The sequence below is a fragment of the Acanthochromis polyacanthus genome, chromosome 11, assembly GCF_021347895.1.
Source record: "Acanthochromis polyacanthus isolate Apoly-LR-REF ecotype Palm Island chromosome 11, KAUST_Apoly_ChrSc, whole genome shotgun sequence".
Taxonomy (NCBI): domain Eukaryota; kingdom Metazoa; phylum Chordata; class Actinopteri; family Pomacentridae; genus Acanthochromis; species Acanthochromis polyacanthus.
In genome coordinates, this window is record NC_067123.1 from 3,436,318 (window position 1) to 3,457,243 (window position 20,926).

The 20,926-nt window shown below is 40.0% G+C and overlaps 1 protein-coding gene across 2 annotated transcripts in view; it reads left to right on the plus strand.

Annotated features, from left to right (window-relative positions):
* ago3b (argonaute RISC catalytic component 3b) overlaps window positions 1-20,926 on the plus strand; it is a 45,682-nt gene that overhangs the window by 4,223 nt on the left and 20,533 nt on the right. Inside the window, exons 2-10 of one of the 2 annotated variants that reach the window (XM_022219319.2) lie at window positions 9,323-9,494; window positions 10,402-10,522; window positions 12,350-12,558; window positions 14,041-14,177; window positions 17,748-17,882; window positions 18,036-18,123; window positions 18,211-18,358; window positions 20,525-20,644; window positions 20,724-20,846. In XM_022219319.2, coding sequence (XP_022075011.1) covers window positions 9,323-9,494; window positions 10,402-10,522; window positions 12,350-12,558; window positions 14,041-14,177; window positions 17,748-17,882; window positions 18,036-18,123; window positions 18,211-18,358; window positions 20,525-20,644; window positions 20,724-20,846 — 1,253 coding nt within the window. Of the gene's footprint in view, window positions 1-9,322; window positions 9,495-10,401; window positions 10,523-12,349; window positions 12,559-14,040; window positions 14,178-17,747; window positions 17,883-18,035; window positions 18,124-18,210; window positions 18,359-20,524; window positions 20,645-20,723; window positions 20,868-20,926 lie in introns of both variants that reach the window. The other variant, XM_051955757.1, reaches the window with a different exon arrangement.

Genomic DNA, 20,926 nt, shown 5'->3' on the forward strand with positions numbered 1-20,926 from the left:
AACAAGACATAAAACGACAGAAATAAGACATGAAATGCAAAAACAAGACATAAAACGACAGAAATAAGACATGAAACGCAAAAACAAGACATAAAACGACAGAAATAAGACATGAAACGCAAAAACAAGGCCTAAAAAGACAGAAATAAGACATGAAACACAAAAACAAGGCCTAAAAAGACAGAAATAAGACATGAAACACAAAACAAGGCATAAAAAGACAGAAATAAGACATGAAACGCAAAAACAAGGCATAAAAGACAGAAATAAGACATGAAACGCAAAAACAAGGCCTAAAAAGACAGAAATAAGACATGAAACACAAAAACAAGACATAAAACGACAGAAATAAGACATGAAACACAAAAACAAGACATAAAACGACAAAAATAAGACATGAAACGCAAAAACAAGACATAAAACAACAGAAATAAGACAAAATGACAGAAGTGAGACAAAGTGACAAAAATGAGACTCAAAACAAAAAAAACAAGATGCAAAATGACAAAAACCAAATACAAAAATGACAAAAATAAGACATACACACGTGGACAAAATTGTTGGTACCCCTCAGTTAAAGAAGGAAAAACCCACAATTCTCACTGAAATCACTTGAAACTCACAAAAGTAACAATAAATAAAAATTTATTGAAAATTAAATAATCAAAATCAGCCATTACTTTTGAATTGTTGATTAACATAATTATTTAAAAAAACAAACTAATGAAATAGGGCTGGACAAAAATGATGGTACCCATAACTTAATATTTTGTTGCACAACCTTTTGAGGCAATCACTGCAATTAAACGATTTCTGTATTTGTCAATGAGCGTTCTGCAGCTGTCAACAGGTATTTTGGCCCACTCCTCATGAGCAAACAGCTCCAGTTGTCTCAGGTTTGATGGGTGTCTTCTCCAAATGGCATGTTTCAGCTCCTTCCACATATGTTCAATGGGATTCAGATCTGGGCTCATAGAAGGCCACTTTAGAATAGTCCAACGCTTTTCTCTCAGCCATTCTTGGGTGTTTTTGGCTGTGTGTTTTGGATCGTTGTCCTGTTGGAAGACCCATGACCTGCGACTGAGACCAAGCTTTCTGACACTAGGCAGCACATTTCTCTCCAGAATGCCTTGATAGTCTTCAGATTTCATCGTACCTTGCACACTTTCAAGACACCCTGTGCCAGATGCAGCAAAGCAGCCCCAAAACATTACTGAGCCTCCTCCATGTTTCACCGTAGGGACAGTGTTCTTTTCTTCGTATGCTTGGTTTTTGAGTCTATGAACATAGAGTTGATGTGCCTTACCAAAAAGCTCCAGTTTGGTCTCATCTGTCCAAAGGACATTCTCCCAGAAGCTTTGTGGCTTGTCAACATGCATTTTTGCAAATTCCAGTCTGGCTTTTTTATGAGTTTTTTTCAGCAGTGGTGTCCTCCTTGGTCGTCTCCCATGAAGTCCACTTTGGCTCAAACAACGACGAATGGTGCGATCTGACACTGATGTACCTTGGCCTTGGAGTTCACCTTTAATTTCTTTGGAGGTTGCTCTGGGCTCTTTGGATACAATTCCAACGATCCGTCTCTTCAATTTGTCATCAATTTTCCTCTTGCCGCCACGTCCAGGGAGGTTGGCTACTGTCCCGTGGGTCTTGAACTTCTGAATAATATGAGCCACTGTTGTCACAGGAACTTCAAGCTGTTTAGAGATGGTCTTATAGCCTTTACCTTTAAGATGTTTGTCTATCATTTTTTTTCGGATGTCCTGGGACAATTCTCTCCTTCGCTTTCTGTTGTCCATGTTCAGTGTGGTACACACCTTTTCACCAAACAGCAGGGTGACTACTTGTCTCCCTTTAAATAGGCAGACTGACTGATTATGAGTTTGGAAACACCTGTGATGTCAATTAAATGACACACCTGAGTTAATCATGTCACTCTGGTCAAATAGTTTTCAATCTTTTATAGAGGTACCATCATTTTTGTCCAGGCCTGTTTCATTAGTTTGTTTTTTTAAATAATTATCCTAATCAACAATTCAAAAGTAATGGCTGTTTTTGATTATTTAATTTTCAATAAATTTTTATTTATTGTTACTTTTGTGAGTTTCAAGTGATTTCAGTGAGAATTGTGGGTTTTTCCTTCTTTAACTGAGGGGTACCAACAATTTTGTCCACGTGTGTAGAACGACAAAACAACAAAAACGTGACGCAAAAGTCAAAAACACGACACAAAACAACAAAAACGAGACGTAAAACGACTGAAATGAAACCTAAAATGACAAAATCATCACCACCAGGTCGTGCTAACATGTTATGGGACACGTTCCATGAATAATAATTATTATTTAAAATATTCTGTTGATTAAAAAAATGTTCCCATGATTACAGAGACATGAATAAAAAAAAGAGATTTTAATTAGATTCTGTTTCATTAGAGATTCAGTTTGGTCATCGGGGGTCAAACATGTCACAAAATATCATATTCTGCCTCGTCTGACCCATTTTTAAATGCTGAAACTGATACTAGAATGACCGTTCCCCCTAAGAACACCTTTATCTGTCCAGCTTTAGCATAAAGTGAGCGTTAGTTTCTGGTCAGCTCAGCGCCTCCTACGGGAGTGTTTGCCCTCAAACCGGTCTCACAGGTTCCTTCTGTTGCCGACGTCACTCCGGTTGTCAGAGGCAGGTGTTGATCCGTCAGGTGTGTCTGAAGCCGGAGAGGTCGGCTGGTTTCCGTCTGAAGCCGTTGCCGTGGTTACTGTTCAGCCGGCTGCGTTAATTACAGATCGGGCACAGCGGGCACAAGTCAATTGGCTGTGTTGCCAGGAGCAACGGCTTGTGTGTTATTGATGTTTGTGGGGTCAGTGGTGAACTGGAAGGAAAAAAAAACAAAGTGAAGTTCATCACTGGTTCACAGACTCACACTTTCTGCTCCGTTTCTACAGAATTAATCCACCAGTCGTCTATTATTTAATGTGTTGGCTGTTTTCATGGTAGAGGAATCGCTTTGCCTCATTTCAGCTTCTTAAATGTGAAAACTATCTGGTTTCTGTTGACACGCCACAGATTTCCTCTCATCCTGTCAGCCTGCTTCTGTGATAAAAACCTATCTAATGATTTTAAATGCATAAAGTTAATGTAGGTACATAAAGCTGCTCTAATCAATACTTTTACACTATTATGGGATAGACTCTGAAATGTCAAAGGGACATTAGCTCATCAATAATTTAGAATTGCTGCTATTTAAGGAAGAAGTCATAGAAAGTAAGATGATTTGTTTTTACAATAACCTGGACTAGGCTCAGGAATGTACGCCCCAAAGCAACTGTAGCTAATATAGACCAACTTTAACTAGTATCGAGTAGGGCTGGCCCGAAGAGTGGTTTCTGGCCTCCGAATATTCGGGCCCTATTAAAGACGAATATCCAAATATTCGTTCCGCCCCGTAGGGATGGGTATCGTTAGGTTTTTCATGAATCCGAATCCGATTCCGGTTCTGCTTATCGATTCCGGTGCCAAATGATTCCTTAATACGATTATCGTATTAAGGAATGAATATTCGGATACCAAAATTAATATCCAGATAGTGCCGTAGCGAACGGATATTTGGGATATTCGGGTCCCACCCTAGTATAGAGCAACTTTAACTGATATAGAGCAACTTTAATCAATAAAGAGCAACTTTAACTGATATAGAGCAACTTTAATTAATGTAGAGCAACTTTATTTAAAAAAGAGCAACTTTAACTTTAGAGCAACTTTAATATAGAGCAACTTTAATTAATATGAAGCAACTTTAACTGATATAGAGCAACTTTATTTAATAAAGAACGACTTTAACCCTTTAAGCTTCAGTCAATTCCAGCCGTTTTCAGTACAAAAAATCGCTAATATTCTATTTTTAAATAAAAAAATTACGAAAAATACGGGGAATATTGGACGCGCATCGGGAGGTGCATTTCCTTGAAAACGACCGATTCGGGGATTTTATACCGACTTCAGGACATGTTTTGGACAAAATAGTTTACTGGCTTGTGTCATCTGGATGTAAAAGGTTGGATTATGGCCGTTTTTTGTGGAATCTTTTTTTTGTGTGTGTAATAATAAACCCGGAAATGTGAGTCGCGCTGTGTGCTTTGAAGCCATGTATAGAAAACGGATGGATGAATATTTGTTTTTGTCGGACAAATGTGTTTTTCTCACCCGCTGTGGTAATCGCATCTGAAAGTGGTTTATACCGGCGGATTCATGAGAATCTAAGCTTTCCATCGGCGTATAGTGTTTGTATAATCGCGTTTGCACCCGTCGGACATTCTTGAAATTCCTATGCAAATTAGTAGGTGTACCGCCGGCGGTACACTGAAGCTTTTTGAGCATCTTTAACTAATGTAGAGCAGTTTTAATAAATACAGAGCAACTTTAATTAATATCGAGCAACTTTAACTCCTGTACACCAATATGTGTGTGTGTGTGTATATGTATATATGCTTGGTGTCGTATGTATTTAAAAATAAAATTGCCAGTTAATTTATATGTTGATATTTTCTGAGTTAGTAGTTTTGTTTTTATTCAGAGCTCAGTGGTGTGATAATTAACCAGCTGTGATAATTGAGGTTTCATTTGCTCAAGCATAAAACACTTGTGTTGTCTTTAAATGATCATAAAACAGGAAAATGCACAGATTTCTGTTGTATATGGTGACACAGACTCACTGACTTTACTGTCCTCTGACTGAATGATTTGGAGAAAATGACTAATTGTGATTAATCTGACAGATATTCTGATTATATTCTGACAGTTTAAGGGTTAGTTTCGCTGCATCATGACTTATTCAAATTGCAGCTGATTGCATCTTTTCAAATCGAAACTTGAAATCCTTCAGTCGTGTTTCCTGTCATCGTGTGTAGTCATCCTCATCCTGAGCTCTGGGAAAAACCCTGAAGGGGATTCTGCAGGTATCTCCTCTGTTCTCACTCACAATACAAAGAAATTTAATTTAAAACAGCTTTAAACAGAGAAGAGCAGAAAATCATCACATTTCAGATTGAATGCCTGTTGATACATGGTTTCCTGGGGATCAAATATTTATTAGCTGAAAATCCTGTCATTCCTTTTAGAATTCTCTCACTAATATCGTTCATGTTTTACATTTGTGTTAATTAATTGGGTTTACTCCATCAGCTAAAGCTAAATCAACTTCAGCTAGTTTCAGAAGAAAAATAATGTAATGAGCTATTTACCAGCGTGAAATGTACAGTAATAAAGTTCTTAATCTTGTGACTTCCTACTCTTATTGAAGCTGGAAATTCCAGGACTCTGTTTGAAAATAATAAATGTGAAATAATCTGTACTTGTTTACTGAAACAAGAATGAGAAATTTCCAATAGCATCTTCATAACCACTGAGATTGGCCCCTAAAGTGTCACTTAACTTTTCCACAATGTTTGAAAATTGTCCAGAATGACTCAACACTGGCACAATTTTTTTTTAAAAATGTCCAAAATTACTTCATACTTGCCCAAAGTAATTTACATGTATCCACAATGACAAAAACTTGTCCAAATATACTACAATTAGCTGAACATTTGTCCAAAAATGACTAAATGACAAACTTCAAAATGTCTGAACCACAAAGAAAATTCACCAAATGTTCTGCTGTTGGCTGCTGGACTGAATTTTACAGCAGCGCTACAGAGACATTAGGCCGTTACAACAGAGCTACAGAGACATTAGGACGTTACAGCGGAGCTACGGAGACATTAGGACGTTACAGCGGAGCTACGGAGACATTAGGATGTTACAGCGGAGCTACGGAGACATTAGGACGTTACAGCGGAGCTACGGAGACATTAGGACGTTACAGCGGAGCTACGGAGACATTAAGACGTCACAGCAGAGCTACGGAGACATTAGGACGTTACAGCAGAGCTACGGAGACATGAGGACATTAAAGCAGAGCTACGGAGACATGAGGACGTTACAGCAGAGCTACGGCGACATGAGGACGTCACAGCAGAGCTACGGAGACATTAGGACGTTAAAGCAGAGCTACAGAGACATTAGGACGTCACAGCAGAGCTACGGAGACATTAGGACGTTAAAGCAGAGCTACGGAGACATGAGGACGTTACAGCAGAGCTACAGAGACATGAGGACGTTACAGCAGAGCTACGGAGACATGAGGACGTTACAGCAGAGCTACGGAGACATTAGGACGTTAAAGCAGAGCTACGGAGACATTAAGACGTCACAGCAGAGCTACGGAGACATGAGGACGTTAAAGCAGAGCTACGGAGACATGAGGACGTTACAGCAGAGCTACGGAGACATGAGGACGTTACAGCAGAGCTACGGAGACATGAGGACGTTAAAGCAGAGCTACGGAGACATGAGGACATTACAGCAGAGCTACGGAGACATGAGGACGTTAAAGCAGAGCTACGGAGACATGAGGACGTTAAAGCAGAGCTACAGAGACATGAGGACGTTACAGCAGAGCTACGGAGACATGAGGACGTTAAAGCAGAGCTACGGAGACATTAGGACGTCACAGCAGAGCTACGGAGACATTAGGACGTTAAAGCAGAGCTACGGAGACATGAGGACGTTACAGCAGAGCTACGGAGACATGAGGACGTTACAGCAGAGCTACGGAGACATGAGGACGTTACAGCAGAGCTACGGAGACATGAGGACGTTACAGCAGAGCTACGGAGACATGAGGACGTTACAGCAGAGCTACGGAGACATGAGGACGTTAAAGCAGAGCTACGGAGACATGAGGACGTTACAGCAGAGCTACGGAGACATGAGGACGTTACAGCAGAGCTACGGAGACATGAGGACGTTACAGCAGAGCTACGGAGACATTAGGACGTTAAAGCAGAGCTACGGAGACATGAGGACGTTACAGCAGAGCTACGGAGACATTAGGACGTTAAAGCAGAGCTACGGAGACATTAGGACGTCACAGCAGAGCTACGGAGACATCAGGACGTTAAAGCAGAGCTACGGAGACATGAGGACGTTACAGCAGAGCTACAGAGACATTAGGACGTTGTTACACCAGTGTGTGGGCTGAATGTCAGCCTTGTGTGGGCTGCTGCTGTTTCTATGTTGCATTTGTAAGATGAATCCGCCTGATATGTGGTCATTAATCTCTCCGTTGGTGCTCCGGCTACAGTGAACCGTTGTCTTTTTGGATCATTTACTGCCGCTGCCGTCTGTCCTGTGCAGAGCTCAGGAGGATTTACATAAATTCTCAAAATAAATCTCACTTTTTCCTCCACTTTGTTTTTTTTAAACTTTAAAAACCTAAATTAATGTGGTGAGACCTAAATTAATGTGGTGAGACCTATCTGTGTGCACCTATTTTTCCTGCCTCCCGTTGTCGGCGTGCCTTCGGTTGCCATGGTGAAACCGTGGTAACGTGGGTGCCATCACCATGGAAACGTCACAGGGGAGGAAGCGACCTGGGGATGCATCAGTAGAAGGTCGGCTGTTGACCCTGAACGCGTCACAGCCTGAGACGTTTAATTTCTTCCACCCATAGCCACTTGGCCTCTTATTTCTGATTTTTTTTTTTTGTCTGAGTTTTGTCATTTGTCTCATGTTTTTGTTGTTTTGTTTTTGTCGTTTCGTGTCTCATTTTTTCACTATTTTATCTTGTTTCTAGTTTTTTTGTCTGACTTTTGACGTTTGTCTCATGTTTTTGTCATTTTGTTTCTCATTTTTGTTTTGTTTCTCGATTTTGTAATATTTTGTCTTGTTTTTGTCGGTTTTAGTCTATTTTTGTCGTTTGTCTCATGTTTTTGTCATATTGTTTCTCGTTTTTGTTGTTTTATGTCTCATTTTTGTAATATTTTGTCTTGTTTTGTCATTTTTTTGTCTTGTTTTTTGTCTGACATTTGACATTTGTCTCATGTTTTTCTCGTTTTATGTTTCCTTTTTGTCTCACTTGGTTTTTTTCTAATTTTTGTAATTTTGTGTTTCGCTTTGTTCTTTGTTTTGTGTATTGCTTTTGTCGTTTGTTGAGTTTTTTGTCGTGCTTGTGGCATTTGTCTATGTTTTTGTCGCTTTGTAACTTTTTTGTCTAAGTTTTTGTCTCTTTTTTGCTTCGTTTCATGTCATTTGTGTCATTTTGTTTCTAATTTTTTATTGTTTGTCTCATCTTTTTGCCGTTTTGTTTCATGTTTTTATTGTTTTGTGTTTCTTTGTCATCTCACTTGTGTTTTTTGTCTCATTTTTGTCATTTTTTGTTTGGCTTTATTTGTTGTTTTGTGCACCGTTTTTGTCATTTTGTGGGTTTTTTTTGTCTGGCTTGTGTCGTTTGTCTATGTTTTTGTGGCTTTGTGTTTTTTTAATCTTGCTTGTGTCGTTTGTATATGCTTTTGTTGCTTTGTAACTTTTTTGTCCAAATTTTTGTCTCCTTTTTGTTTTGTTTCGTGTCGTTTGTATTGTTTTTTGTTGTTTCGTGTGTCATTTTTGTAATAATTTGTCTCGCCGTGGGAACAAGGGAGAAAGCAACCTGGGGATGCATTCTGAGAACTCCTCATTGTGAGGCATTCAGGGTCAGCTGTTGACCCTGACAGGAGACGTTTCATTTCTTCCACCCACAGCCGCTCGGCCTCTTACTTCATCGTACTTTTCTGTCCATGCTCTCTTTCTTCAACAACCTCGTGCTGTTTCCACGTCTTCAGCTCTGAGTTTCTGTGCAGGATTCTGGTCTCTGTTCGGTTCCTCTGAGTCACATTTTGTGGAAATTGTGTGGTCGTGTGATGTCAGGTTTGTCTCTCACTGAGTACTTTCCAGTTTGGCATTTCTGAAAATTGATGTCAAATTAGCGTGGCGTGTCGCTCGCCTACTTGTCCTCCTCTCTGGCAAAAGGCCGCGTCACTCAGAAGAAATCTGCTGGTCTTTATTTTCAAATGTCACCCAACTCCGTAACCTTTTCTCCGGTCATTATCAGATTGATGTGGGGGTTACGTGGCGTCTGTTTGCTTCGGTTTTGTCAGTTTGATATGAGGAAACATTCAACATCCCTGACCGTCTTCAGCTCCAGCACACAGCGTCTGCACTTTCCTTCTTATTAACCACTTCCTTCCTACTGTTTGTCCTCATTTTAAAGCTCTGGTTCAGGCTTTGTTTTATCTGCTCTGTTCAGTGACAACAAAATGACTCATGATAAATGAATATATTGCAGTGTGTATATTGGCTATGCAGTGATGGTTTAATTTCACATATTCATGAAAATATAAACAGGGAAATTAAAGTTTTTGTTACGGTGTTTGTGACGTTTTTCTTTCCACTTGTCTCGTTGCCATAGGAGCAGATGAAGCCCAAGCCCTGTTTTCGTTGCCACGGCGACCCGGCTACGGCACCATTGGGAAGCCCATCAAGCTTCTGGCCAACTGCTTCCAAGTGGAGATCCCCAAAATCGACGTCTACCTGTACGAGGTCGACATCAAGCCGGAAAAATGTCCCAGACGAGTCAACAGGTGACGGAAAAACACACCAGAAACGGGTTTAGTCCTGCAGCCTTTTACTGCCTTTAACTCTTTTTAATAGACAGATATTATTCCATCAGTACCAGGACAGCCAGCACTTACTCTTCTTTGCATTTTAATTAGCATCCAAGTATCAAATTTTGTCTCCCGTTGTTTGAATCATAATTTTGAAGACCTGAAAATAGTTGAAATCGTGTGAAAATATGGAATTGCATAAGTGTGTGCCAAAATAGCTCAATAGCGCCACCTCGTGTCATTCACAGGTATGAAATCTGTTAGGCATATGCAAGTCATCAAGACGCACAAAAATGTTGTTGACACCTGTATCTAAAACACAACAGGAAGTTGGCCATTTTGAATGAGGTGTCGTATTTTGGACCATTTTGGACCAATTTTTGGACATTTTCAAAAGCTTTAAACTCTAACAGAGTAACCCCAGCAGAGGGTGATCAAAAGTTAGCAAAATATTCCTCAAAAGTCTGATTGCGTGGAAATGACGGCTGGCAGGATTTCGACAGTTTGACATTAAACAGGAAGTGCTGTATAACTAGCCTGTACATTCTCCAATCTGCCTCAAACTTTGCATGTGTGATCAGACTCCCGCCCTGATGATATTCCATAGACCAAAATACAGTCATAGAGAGAGCGCCATCTGGTGGATGGGTCACCATGAAACAGGAAGTGATGTTTAAATAGCCTGTACATGCTCCAGTCTGCCTCAAACTTGACAAGTGTGATTAGAGTCCAGCCCTGATTAATTCTGTAGACAAAAATACAGTCATAGAGAGAGCACCATCTGGTGGATGGGTCACCATGAAACACAGGGGCCTGTCAGCTTTAATTATTAATAATTATTGATTGACATTAATGTGATATATTCATCATGGTGGTCTTCCAGGGAGGTGGTGGACTCCATGGTGCAGCATTTCAAGGTGACCATCTTCGGTGACCGGCTGCCAGTTTATGATGGGAAGAAAAGCCTCTACACGGCCAGCCCACTGCCCGTCGCAACCTCTGGGGTAAGAAGAATTTAAAATAACTTCCTTAACCTCCACCAGGAGTCAACAGTTTGGGCACACCTTCTCATGTAATGGTTTTTCTTTATTTTCATGACTATTTACGTTGTAGATTCTCACTGAAGGTATTAAAACTATGAATGAACACATCTGGAATTATGTAGGAAACAAAAAAGTGTGAAATAAAACAAAACATGTTTTATATTTTAGATTCTTTGTTTTGATTGCTGCTCATCCAGAGAATACCACACTCTTGGTATTCTCTGGATGAGCTTCATGAGGTAGTGAAGAAGTGAAGTGAAGTGAAGAGAGGAAGGAAGGAAGAAGGAAGGAAGGAAGGAAGGAAGGAAGGGAGGAATGCATGAAGGAAGGAAGGGAGGAATGCATGAAGGAAGGGAGGGAGGGAATAAGGATGGAAAAAAGGAAGGAAGGGAGGGAGGAGGGGAGGATGGAAGGAAGGGTGGAAGGAAGGAAGGAAGGAAGGAAGGAAGGAAGGGAGGGAATAAGAATGGCAAAAAGGAAGGAAGGGAGGGGAGGATGGAAGGAAAGAAGGAAGGAAGCGAATAAGGATGAAAAAAGGGAGGAAGGGAGGATGAAAGAAAGGATTGGAAGGAAGGATGGAAGGGAAGAAGGAAGGGAGGAAGGAAGTAAGGACAGGAGGAAAGAAGGATGGAAGGAAGGAAGGAAGGGAGGGAGGAAGTAAGGGAGGGAGGAAAGAATGAATTGTTCCAAATAGGGATGATAATTGATAAGAAATTATCGATGTCAGTGCCATTATTGATGCCACTTATCGATTCGATTCCTTATCGATTCTCTTATCAATGCCTGATAGGTTTGTTCCCACTGTGGGCTCTAATCTCGCGACAACTGCACCCACGCAACTGAATACGGCAGGTCTCGCGAGGCTTCTTTTTCTTCATTGGTTTTATGACAGTTGGCATCCATCACTTTGGTGCATTACCGCCCCATTCTCGCAATGAGGCTAGTGACAGAGTTCAGTTTGGAGAGACAGAATGTTTTTTATTCAATATTTTTTAAAAGAATGACATACGGGCAGCAGTGAATGTCCATAGGTCTGTATTTGCCCACCAGCTCTCTGGATCCAACGTTTTAATGTATTAGTAACGTGTTAACGGTCGTGCGTGGAAGCTAGCCATATCATGCTAGCTCTGAGATGGAAATGAGGGTGGCGTTCAGCTGGCTGTGGTCTCCAGCAGAGAAAAAGAGGAATCGCAGATGTAGCACAGGTATGTATGTGAAGTGTGGCAGAGTGTAAGTCGTTTTTAGAGTTGTGGTTTGGAGGTTGTTAGTTGGGAAATTCGCCGACAGAAATTGCGACGGCAGGATGAAGTGAAAGCAGTAAGGACAGTGAAAGTGACGTCAAGGCATCGATAACGGGATCCGGTTCTCAAAACAGCATTCGATTCCGGGAAATCGATCCATTTCTTATCGATGGCATCGAAGAACCGGCTCTCGATTATCATCCCTAGTTCCAAATATCCACCCTTTGCTTTGATTGCTGCTTCATTCACTCTTGGTATTCTCTGAATGAGCTTCATGAGGTAGAGCCTGAAATGGTCTCCAACAGTCTAGACGAAGTCCCAGAGATGCTGAGCTCTTGTTGGTCCTTCTACCTTCACTCTGAGGTCCATCTGATGATCATTAACAAGCCAAGTCTGCTCACCTGTTATCAACATCTCACCTGTGATTCTGACCTCAAACTTGTCGTCACAGATTTCTGTGTTTGAATCGTTGTATCGTCGACCTTCAGGCCTCAATATCCGCCCTCTTACTCCTCCTCCTCCTCCTCTTACTCCTCCTCCTCCTCAGGTGGATCTGGACGTCACCCTGCCAGGTGAAGGTGGAAAGGACCGGCCATTTAAAGTCACCATCAGGTTCGTGTCTCTGGTCAGCTGGCACATGCTGCACGAAGTCCTGACAGGACGAGGAGTTCCTGAACCGCTGGACCTGGAGAAACCGGTCAGCACCAACCCGGTCCACGCCGTAGACGTGGTCCTCCGACATCTGCCCTCCATGAAGTGAGTCCACAGACACTGAAACCTTCACAGCACACAGAAAGTTCACTGTGGCTGAAGATCCGGTGTAGCTCCTCATTTCTAAGGTTTGAACATTGGTATGAAATCTATCGAGGAGATTCTGTGCAGGCCTGTTAATTATTATGCAGCTGAAGCCACGGCGTTTTCACAGATTGCAGCAGGAGTACTTTAGATCAGGGGTGTCCAACATGAGGCCCGTGGGCCAAAAGCGGTCCTCCAGAGGGTCCAATCCAGCACTCAAAGTGTAAAAATTCCAGAGAAGACATTAACTGCAGATTGTAAATTGGTTAAACTATAAATTTAAAATCACTTCTAGACCATGACAAATTGTTCTGATCATAAAGTAAAAGACTGGATTGTTCTTTGTTCTTTTGTTGTTTTGTCTCATTTTTGTAATATTTTGTCTTGTTTTTGTTGTTTTTTGTCGTTTGTTATATATTTTTGTTGTTTTGTGTTTCCTTTTTGTCCAGCTTGTGTTTCTTGTCTTATTTTTGTCAGTTTTTGTTGCGCTTTTTTTCGTTGTTTTGTGTATCATTTTTTATTGTTTTATGTTTTTTTTGTCTTGCTTGTGTTTTTTGTCTATTTTCTGGTCGTTGTGTTTGTCACTTTTGTCATTTTTTGTCTTGTGTCATTTGTCCATTTGTTGCTTTGTAACTTTTTGTCGAATTATTTGTCGCTTTTTTTTTGTGTCGTGTGTCTAATTTTTCTTGTTGTTTTGTGTCACATTTTTGTAATATTTTGTCTTGTTTTTGTTATTTTTTGTCAGACCTCTCATTTGTCTCATGTTTTTGTCGTTTTGTGTTTTGCTTTATTTGTTGTTTTGTGCGTCATTTTTATGTTTTTGTGTATTTTTTGTCTTGTTTTTGTCATTTGTCCGTTTGTAACTTTTGTCTCTAATTTTTGGTCTTTTTGTTTTGTTTTGTTTCGTGTCATTTGTCTTTTTGACTTGACCTTTGTTGCTCTGATCGTAAAGTGAAATCCTCTGCTTCAGTTCCAGGTGACTAAATGTTGTGTTCCTTTGTAGACACTCTGTGATCTGGAAGTTGTAATGTGGAAATGATAAACTGAGGCTGAATGTTGATGAAACTGAATTTATTTTTCTTCATAAATTTCAGGTTGTTCATGATGTTTAGTAAAAAGATAATTCCTTAAATGTGAACATTTGTGCAGTAAAACAAAGGAACCATTAGGAGCTGTGGTAATTAATGAGTTTGACACCCCTGCTTTAGTGGAAACAGGTGGATTTGGGATTCAATGTGGAGATGTGGATTAAAAGCATCTTTTTATGTAATCTGAGATGTGTCATTTGGTGAATCCATTAACCAAAATAGCTTTCGGTAACACGAACGAACGCCTTTTTAGCCTCCTGCGGTCTGCAGCTTGTTATGCTGCACCGAGTGAACCTCTCAGGGAACGCAGCTCCCGGCCTCGGTTTATTTTTGGTCACCTGTGTGTCCTCCCCAGGTATACTCCTGTCGGAAGGTCCTTCTTCTCCTCCCCAGAGGGCTACGACCATCCGCTGGGTGGAGGCAGGGAGGTTTGGTTCGGCTTCCACCAGTCGGTCCGGCCGGCCATGTGGAAGATGATGCTCAACATCGACGGTGAGTAACGGAAGTGGAAACAGGAACATTTGAAGAAACCGGTAAACACAAGAGATCGATTCCTTTCATGTGTCTGTTCAATAAACAGAAAGCTTTAAAGACAACAAGAAGGAGCAGCTGAAAGATACTAAATTGGCTGTTCCATCCCAGCTCTGCTAGGGACCAGAGGCACAACGTAGAAACGGTTGTTGTTGTCTGTGTAGTAAAGTTATTTATCACTCAGGACGATAATTAACAATCAAAGGAAGCAGAAGTCAAAGAAAAAGAAATAAAAATCTAAAGGTGGCCTGTAACTTTTTAACTTGCTAAGTTAACAGAGTGATTCCTAATTAAACATGCACATAGAGAAAAGGGTTAGAGTTAACCCTAAGAATGAATCTTGTCTTTCGATGATCCTGGTTTCTCCTTCCATCGTCTCTAATTGTTCTGACCAACCACCTACCAACATGCTGGTATGAGCCTTAAATGACCTTTTTTCCCCTCAACTTGTCCTGAATGACTCAAAAGTTCTACGAAATGAGTCAAAAGACGTCCAAAATAACCCCAAAAGTCACCCAAAAGGATCAGAATCGTCTCTTAAATTACTCAGTTTTTTCCCAAAATGATAAAAAAACTCCAAAATGACCCAAAATTGTCAGAAATGATTGAAATGTGCGAAGTTTGTGTATTTGGAAAGAAATCAAAAATAGTTTTGGACATTTTTCAAGTTGTTTTTGGCCACACTATTTCTGTGTCATTCTGGACAAATGCTGGTTCGTTTTGGACAAAGTTTATCACATTAGACACATTTTCAGTCATTCAGAACAACTTTAGTATAATTTAGGATGACTTTGAACATGTTTCTGTTAAACTGAGCAATGACCTTTATAAAGTTTTCTCTGGTGAATCATCAGAAAACAGAAACGCATCCGAGGGAATCAAATTTTTTTTTCTAGGATTCTAAACTGTTCACACCAGGATACATCCCATAATACTGATGATCACAGCTGTTTATAGAGAAAGTGAACAGAAACAAGATTCAGTGTTCAGACTGTGACACTTTGATGGATGTAAAACTGATCTGGTGTCAGTTTTTCTCAGAGGTTGTTGCTAGAGGTACGTACCCGTAGCCTGTGGACTACGGATACGGCACTTTCCATTTGCCAATCAGATACGCGAGATCTGGTCACGTGACTCCCGGTAGACACTAGAGGTACGGACCCGTAGCATCGGTACTACAGGTACGGACCCTAAACCTGACCCTAACCTTTGCTTACCTTTCAACAGTTTGCAGTGGTTAGCAGCTTCTTGACTCGCAAATGGAAAGTGCCGTGTCCGTAGGCCACAGGCTACGGGTACGGGTCCGTATCTGTAGACACTACCTTTCTCAGAACCTCGATGTTTTTCCCTCCTAAATGTCATGGTTCTATCTGCTGGACTGATGATGTTCTGAAAAAGTCCATTAAAAAGTGATAAATCTGGACCCACCTCTATGGACTTCAAGGACCTGGAACTCTGGAAATAGTGAAGCCAATATGAAGCCAGAACTTTGTTTGGTTCTATTAAATATTCTAAAGTTACTGTACCCAAAATAACAGCTGATTTTGATGGGGTCAGATGGGAACTTTATTTCAGATCAGTTGAACTTCTAAACCAGGTGTAGGTATGAGCAGAACAGGGACTGGAGCTCCAGGATGATGGTCTGAATGTGGTTAAAACATGCAAAAAGCTCATTTGCATCTATGAAAAACCAGATTCCATTGAACTCTACGCTTCCATCTCAGCGCATTTAGAGCCGACTAGTTAACAGATCACTTCTTGTTGTTCTTGTAATCCTTTCAACAATAAGAGGTTTTAAAATATAAGCTGTGATTTTATGGGTTTTACGTGCTTGATTTTCTCTTGGAGTCTTCTCAACAGATTCCTGAAACTTACTGTGGTTGGATAGGAAAAAAAAACACAAAAAAACCTGAAAAGCAACAACAACTGTTTTTAATGCTTTGTTTATCCATAAGTTTAGCACACTAGATATAATATGTTGGTTGGTGAGATTTCGAGGTGCTACTGGCAGGATTTTGCCAGATTTGGACATGGCCAGGCCTGCTGTTTGAGCCTTTATGCTAACCAGAGGTAGGATTTTAGAATGATAAGTGGTGTACTTCAGTCTCAGCTCAATTGGTTGTCATTCTCATGAAATTGACGAGTCTGAGTGAAATTAAGAATGATGATTTCCTTTTTCTCAACACAGAATGCCCAGTGTTGCTGCAAAACTACTAATCAAATTAAAATTTTCTTTTGTCTGAATTAAAACCTCATGATCGACTCAAAGGTTCAACACTTCCTGTGTTTGTTGTTCAGGTCCTGAAGTTGAATGACATGTTCTAAATATTCCTTCATCCACCTTTACTGGTATTATTGATGTATTTCAGGGGAGTCAAACTGATCCTAGTGCAGGTTCCACATCCAGTCCAGTCTGATCTCCAGTAAAACCAGTAAAACCACAGCATAATAACCTAGAAATAACCACAACTCCTAATGGTTCCTTTGTTTTAGTGCAAAAATGTTCACATTTAAGGAATTATCTTTTTAAAAAACATTGAACTGAACTGATAGATACAGTATTTGACTTTATGATCAAAACGCTAAAAATACATAACAAAAAACAGACAAAATATTACAAAAGTGAGACACAAAAAAACAAAAAATGAGACAATTGACATTAAACAAAACAAAAAAGACACCAAAAAATAAGCAAAAAAGTTTCAAAGCCACAACAAAAATGGACAGACAGCAGAAGTGAGACCAAAAGTGACAAAAGCGAGAAGCAAAACGACAAAATAGACAACACAAGTGAGACAAGAAAAACACAAAACAGAAACTATGCACAAAACAGCCAATAAAGCAAAACGCAAAATGACGAAAAATAAGACAAGAAACACAAGCAAGACAAAAGGAAACACAGAACCACAAAAACGAGGAACAAAACAACAAAAACAAGACATAAAACAGCAAAATCAAGACACAAAATGAGAAACAAGACACAAAATGACACGTCAGACCAAATATTGAAACAAAACTAAAAAGACAAAAAAATTAGACAAAGTTACAAATAAGCCAAAAAAATGGACAAATGACAAAAGCGAGAAACAAAATAACTACAAAATAGACAAACAACACCAACGAGACAAAAGCACAAAATGACGCTCAAAACAATGAATAAAGCGAAATACAATGTCAGAAATAAGACCAAAAAAAACACAAGCGAGACAACAACGAATAAACAAAATGACAAAAGCATGAGACAACTGACAAAAGTCAGACGAAAAGCAACAAAAACAGACAAAATTTTACAAAACTGAGACACAAAATGACTAATGAACAATCTAGTATTTTACCTTGTGATCAGAGCAACTTGTCATGGTCTAGAAATGATTTTAAATTTATAGTTTTACTAATTTACAATCTGCAGTTAATGTCTTCTCCTTGAGGGCCGGATTGGACCCTCTGGAGGACCGCTTTTGGCCCACGGGCCTCATGTTGGACCCCCTGACATATTTATTGACATTCCTGCCTGTCCCTCTGTTGTTCCAGTGTCTGCCACTGCGTTCTATAAAGCCCAGCCGGTCATCCAGTTCATGTGTGAGGTTCTGGACATCCACAACATCGACGAGCAGCCGAGACCTCTCACCGACTCCCACAGAGTCAAGTTCACCAAAGAGATCAAAGGTGCGTCTGATGCTGCTGTAACTTCCTGAATATCAGATGTCGATTTGATGCGTAACTGAGACGCAGATCAAAGTTGAATCTCAGCGACTGAAGCCAGCTCAGTTCTTCCAGTTTGCCTCTCACTAATGTTTATCTCCTGCACCATCTTCACAGGTCTTAAGGTGGAAGTGACACACTGTGGAACCATGCGTAGGAAGTACCGAGTCTGCAACGTGACGCGGCGTCCTGCCAGCCTCCAGACGTATGTTCCCCCGTCGCACCTCGGTAGCTGCAAGCTGCCGTCGGCGTCACGGTAACGAGAGATTCTTGTCGCTTTTCCCGTCCACAGATTTCCGCTGCAGCTCGAGAACGGCCAGACGGTGGAGAGAACGGTGGCGCAGTACTTCAGAGAGAAGTACAGCCTGCAGCTCAAGTACCCTCACCTGCCCTGTCTGCAGGTGGGACAGGAACAGAAGCACACCTACCTGCCGCTGGAGGTGAGGACCGCATGATGAAGTTCAGTCATTAAGGATCATTATTACACAATCTGCATGTTTTCCTGTGACAGAAAAGCATTCAGAACTTCAGAGTAACTGCTATCTATCACATACAGAGTAGTTTCCATCAGATCTGAATGATTAAATGGCTCCAGCACAAGCAAGTTTTCTCATTTTTGTCCCCCAAAAAGTGCCGAATTTACAAATCAGGCTGGTCTAGTGTCTCCAAAAAGTTCTTGTAAGTGTATATCTATGGATGGATCCATATTTCTACTAAAATTCAGTCTTTGTTCGACATTTAACCAACTTTAGAGGCTCTAACATCAGTAGAATCTGATATTTTGACTTGAAAATTGTCCACAACAGCTCAAAATTAGTCTAAAATGACTTAAAACTTGCCCAGAATGATTAAAAATCAATAGAAAATGACCTCAGATTTGTCCAAAATGACTCAAAGATTGTCTAAAGTGACAATAATGAATAATTATTGGTCCTTTAAAATGGAAAGAAACGTGCTAAATGTCCAATCCATGCTGATCTAGTGTCTCCATAAAGTTCCTGTAAGTGTATATGTATGGATGGATCCATGTTTCTACTAAAATCCAGTCTTTGGTCGACATTTCACCAACTGCTGAGACTCTAACATCAGTAGAATCTGATGTGTGGTTCAAGTTTCTGGCTATTTGGACTTGAAAATTGTACAAAATTAGTCCAAATTGTCCAAAAATAAACCTCCAAACCTGTCCAAAATGAGTAAAAACTGTCTGCGGTCTGGCAAAATTTGCCCAAAATGATTTGAAATCTGTCCAAAATGACTTTAAACGTGTCCAAAATTACTAAAAATGGTCTAAAATGACCAAAATGAATACTTATAGGCTCCTTAAAATGGGAATAATCTTCCTGAAATCTTTCCTGAAAAGTGTAAAATCTCCAATCCAGGCTGGTATAGTGTCTCCATAAAGCTCCTGTAAGTGTATATCTATGGATGGATCCATGTTTCTACTAAAATCCAGTCTTTGGTCAACATTTCACCAACTTTCGAGGCTCTAACATCAGTAGAATCTGATTTGAGAAAAAGTTTACCAGATAAGGTTCCAGTTTTTTTTGCATTTTTAATATGAAAACTGTCCTAAATGACTCAAAATTGACAAAACTGTTTTGAAATGTCTCCAGAATTACTCAGAATTTGTCAAAAAAAGATAAAGATGATACAAAACAACTTAAAAACTGTTAAAAATGAATCAAAAATGTCTTAAAACTTGTCCAGAATAAGTCAAACTTGTAAAAAATTGCACTAATTAATGATTGTCAGGTCTTTAAAAATGGAGCAAATTAGCATATGAGGCTGGTATAGTGTCTCCATAAAGTTCCTGGAAGAGAAACTGATGAGAACTCTACACAGTACCACTCTTGTTTGAAAGTGTGGCTTTTTTTCCATATTTAAGGATCAGTATTTACAAATATGGCCTCTCATTTAGATCTTTTCCACGTTACATTCAAGATAAGCCTAAAAGCATAGATGAGACTGACAAGTTCAGAAATAAAAATAGAAGCAACCACGACTGCAGCTTCTGTGTCATTTCAGTCTGATTGTTTTTGGACAGACAAAACCAAATCACCCTTTTCTTAACAAGAAAGGAGCTCAAATACAATGAATGTTCAAAGTTAAATTTATTCATAAAGCACATTTATAAACAAACCAGAGCTTTGTGGTTAAAATGGAAAATCATGAAAACGCGATATGTAAAAAATGTGTCATAAATGGAAGACGATGATAGAATATTCAGAATAAAATCCTCCATAAATAAATAATAAAATAAATAATAATAATAATAAGAAAATAATTAATAAAATAATAAAATCATCTACTTCACATCTGCCTCAATGGACAATGAAACATCAGTGGACGGCTCCTATCCCTGCGCTGCAGGACAAAGATTTAGAAAATCTTTCATACCATCAGCAGTCAGGCTATTCAATTCAAAATTAAACAGATAAGAACCCTGACAACTGAATTTCCCTTCGGGGATGAATAAAGTAATTCTATTCTATTCTATTCTAAAAGATGAAGTCATCATCTCTTCGAATCAAAAGCCAATGAGAAAATGTGATTTCAGTCTGATTATTGAGCTGGATTAACCTAAGCTTGTGTTTCTTTACATTAAGGTGTGTAATATCGTTGCTGGTCAGCGCTGCATTAAGAAACTGACCGATAACCAGACGTCCACGATGATCAAAGCCACGGCTCGCTCTGCACCGGACCGACAGGAGGAGATCAGCCGGCTGGTGAGCCTCCAGGAACCAGCAGAAAACGGCATGAAGCTTGTTGGTTTTTTTAGTTAAAATAACTTCTTCTTCCTTCAAGGTGCGGAGTGCGAACTATGAGGCCGACCCGTTCGTCCAGGAGTTTCAGTTCCGGGTTCGGGATGAGATGGCTCAGGTGACGGGCCGAGTCCTGCCGGCCCCCATGCTGCAGTATGGCGGCAGGGTGAGCTCTGAACCCTTTATGGTACCTTCCCTTTTAAATCACGCTTCATATGCATGTGTGTCCTGAAACATGTCACAGAA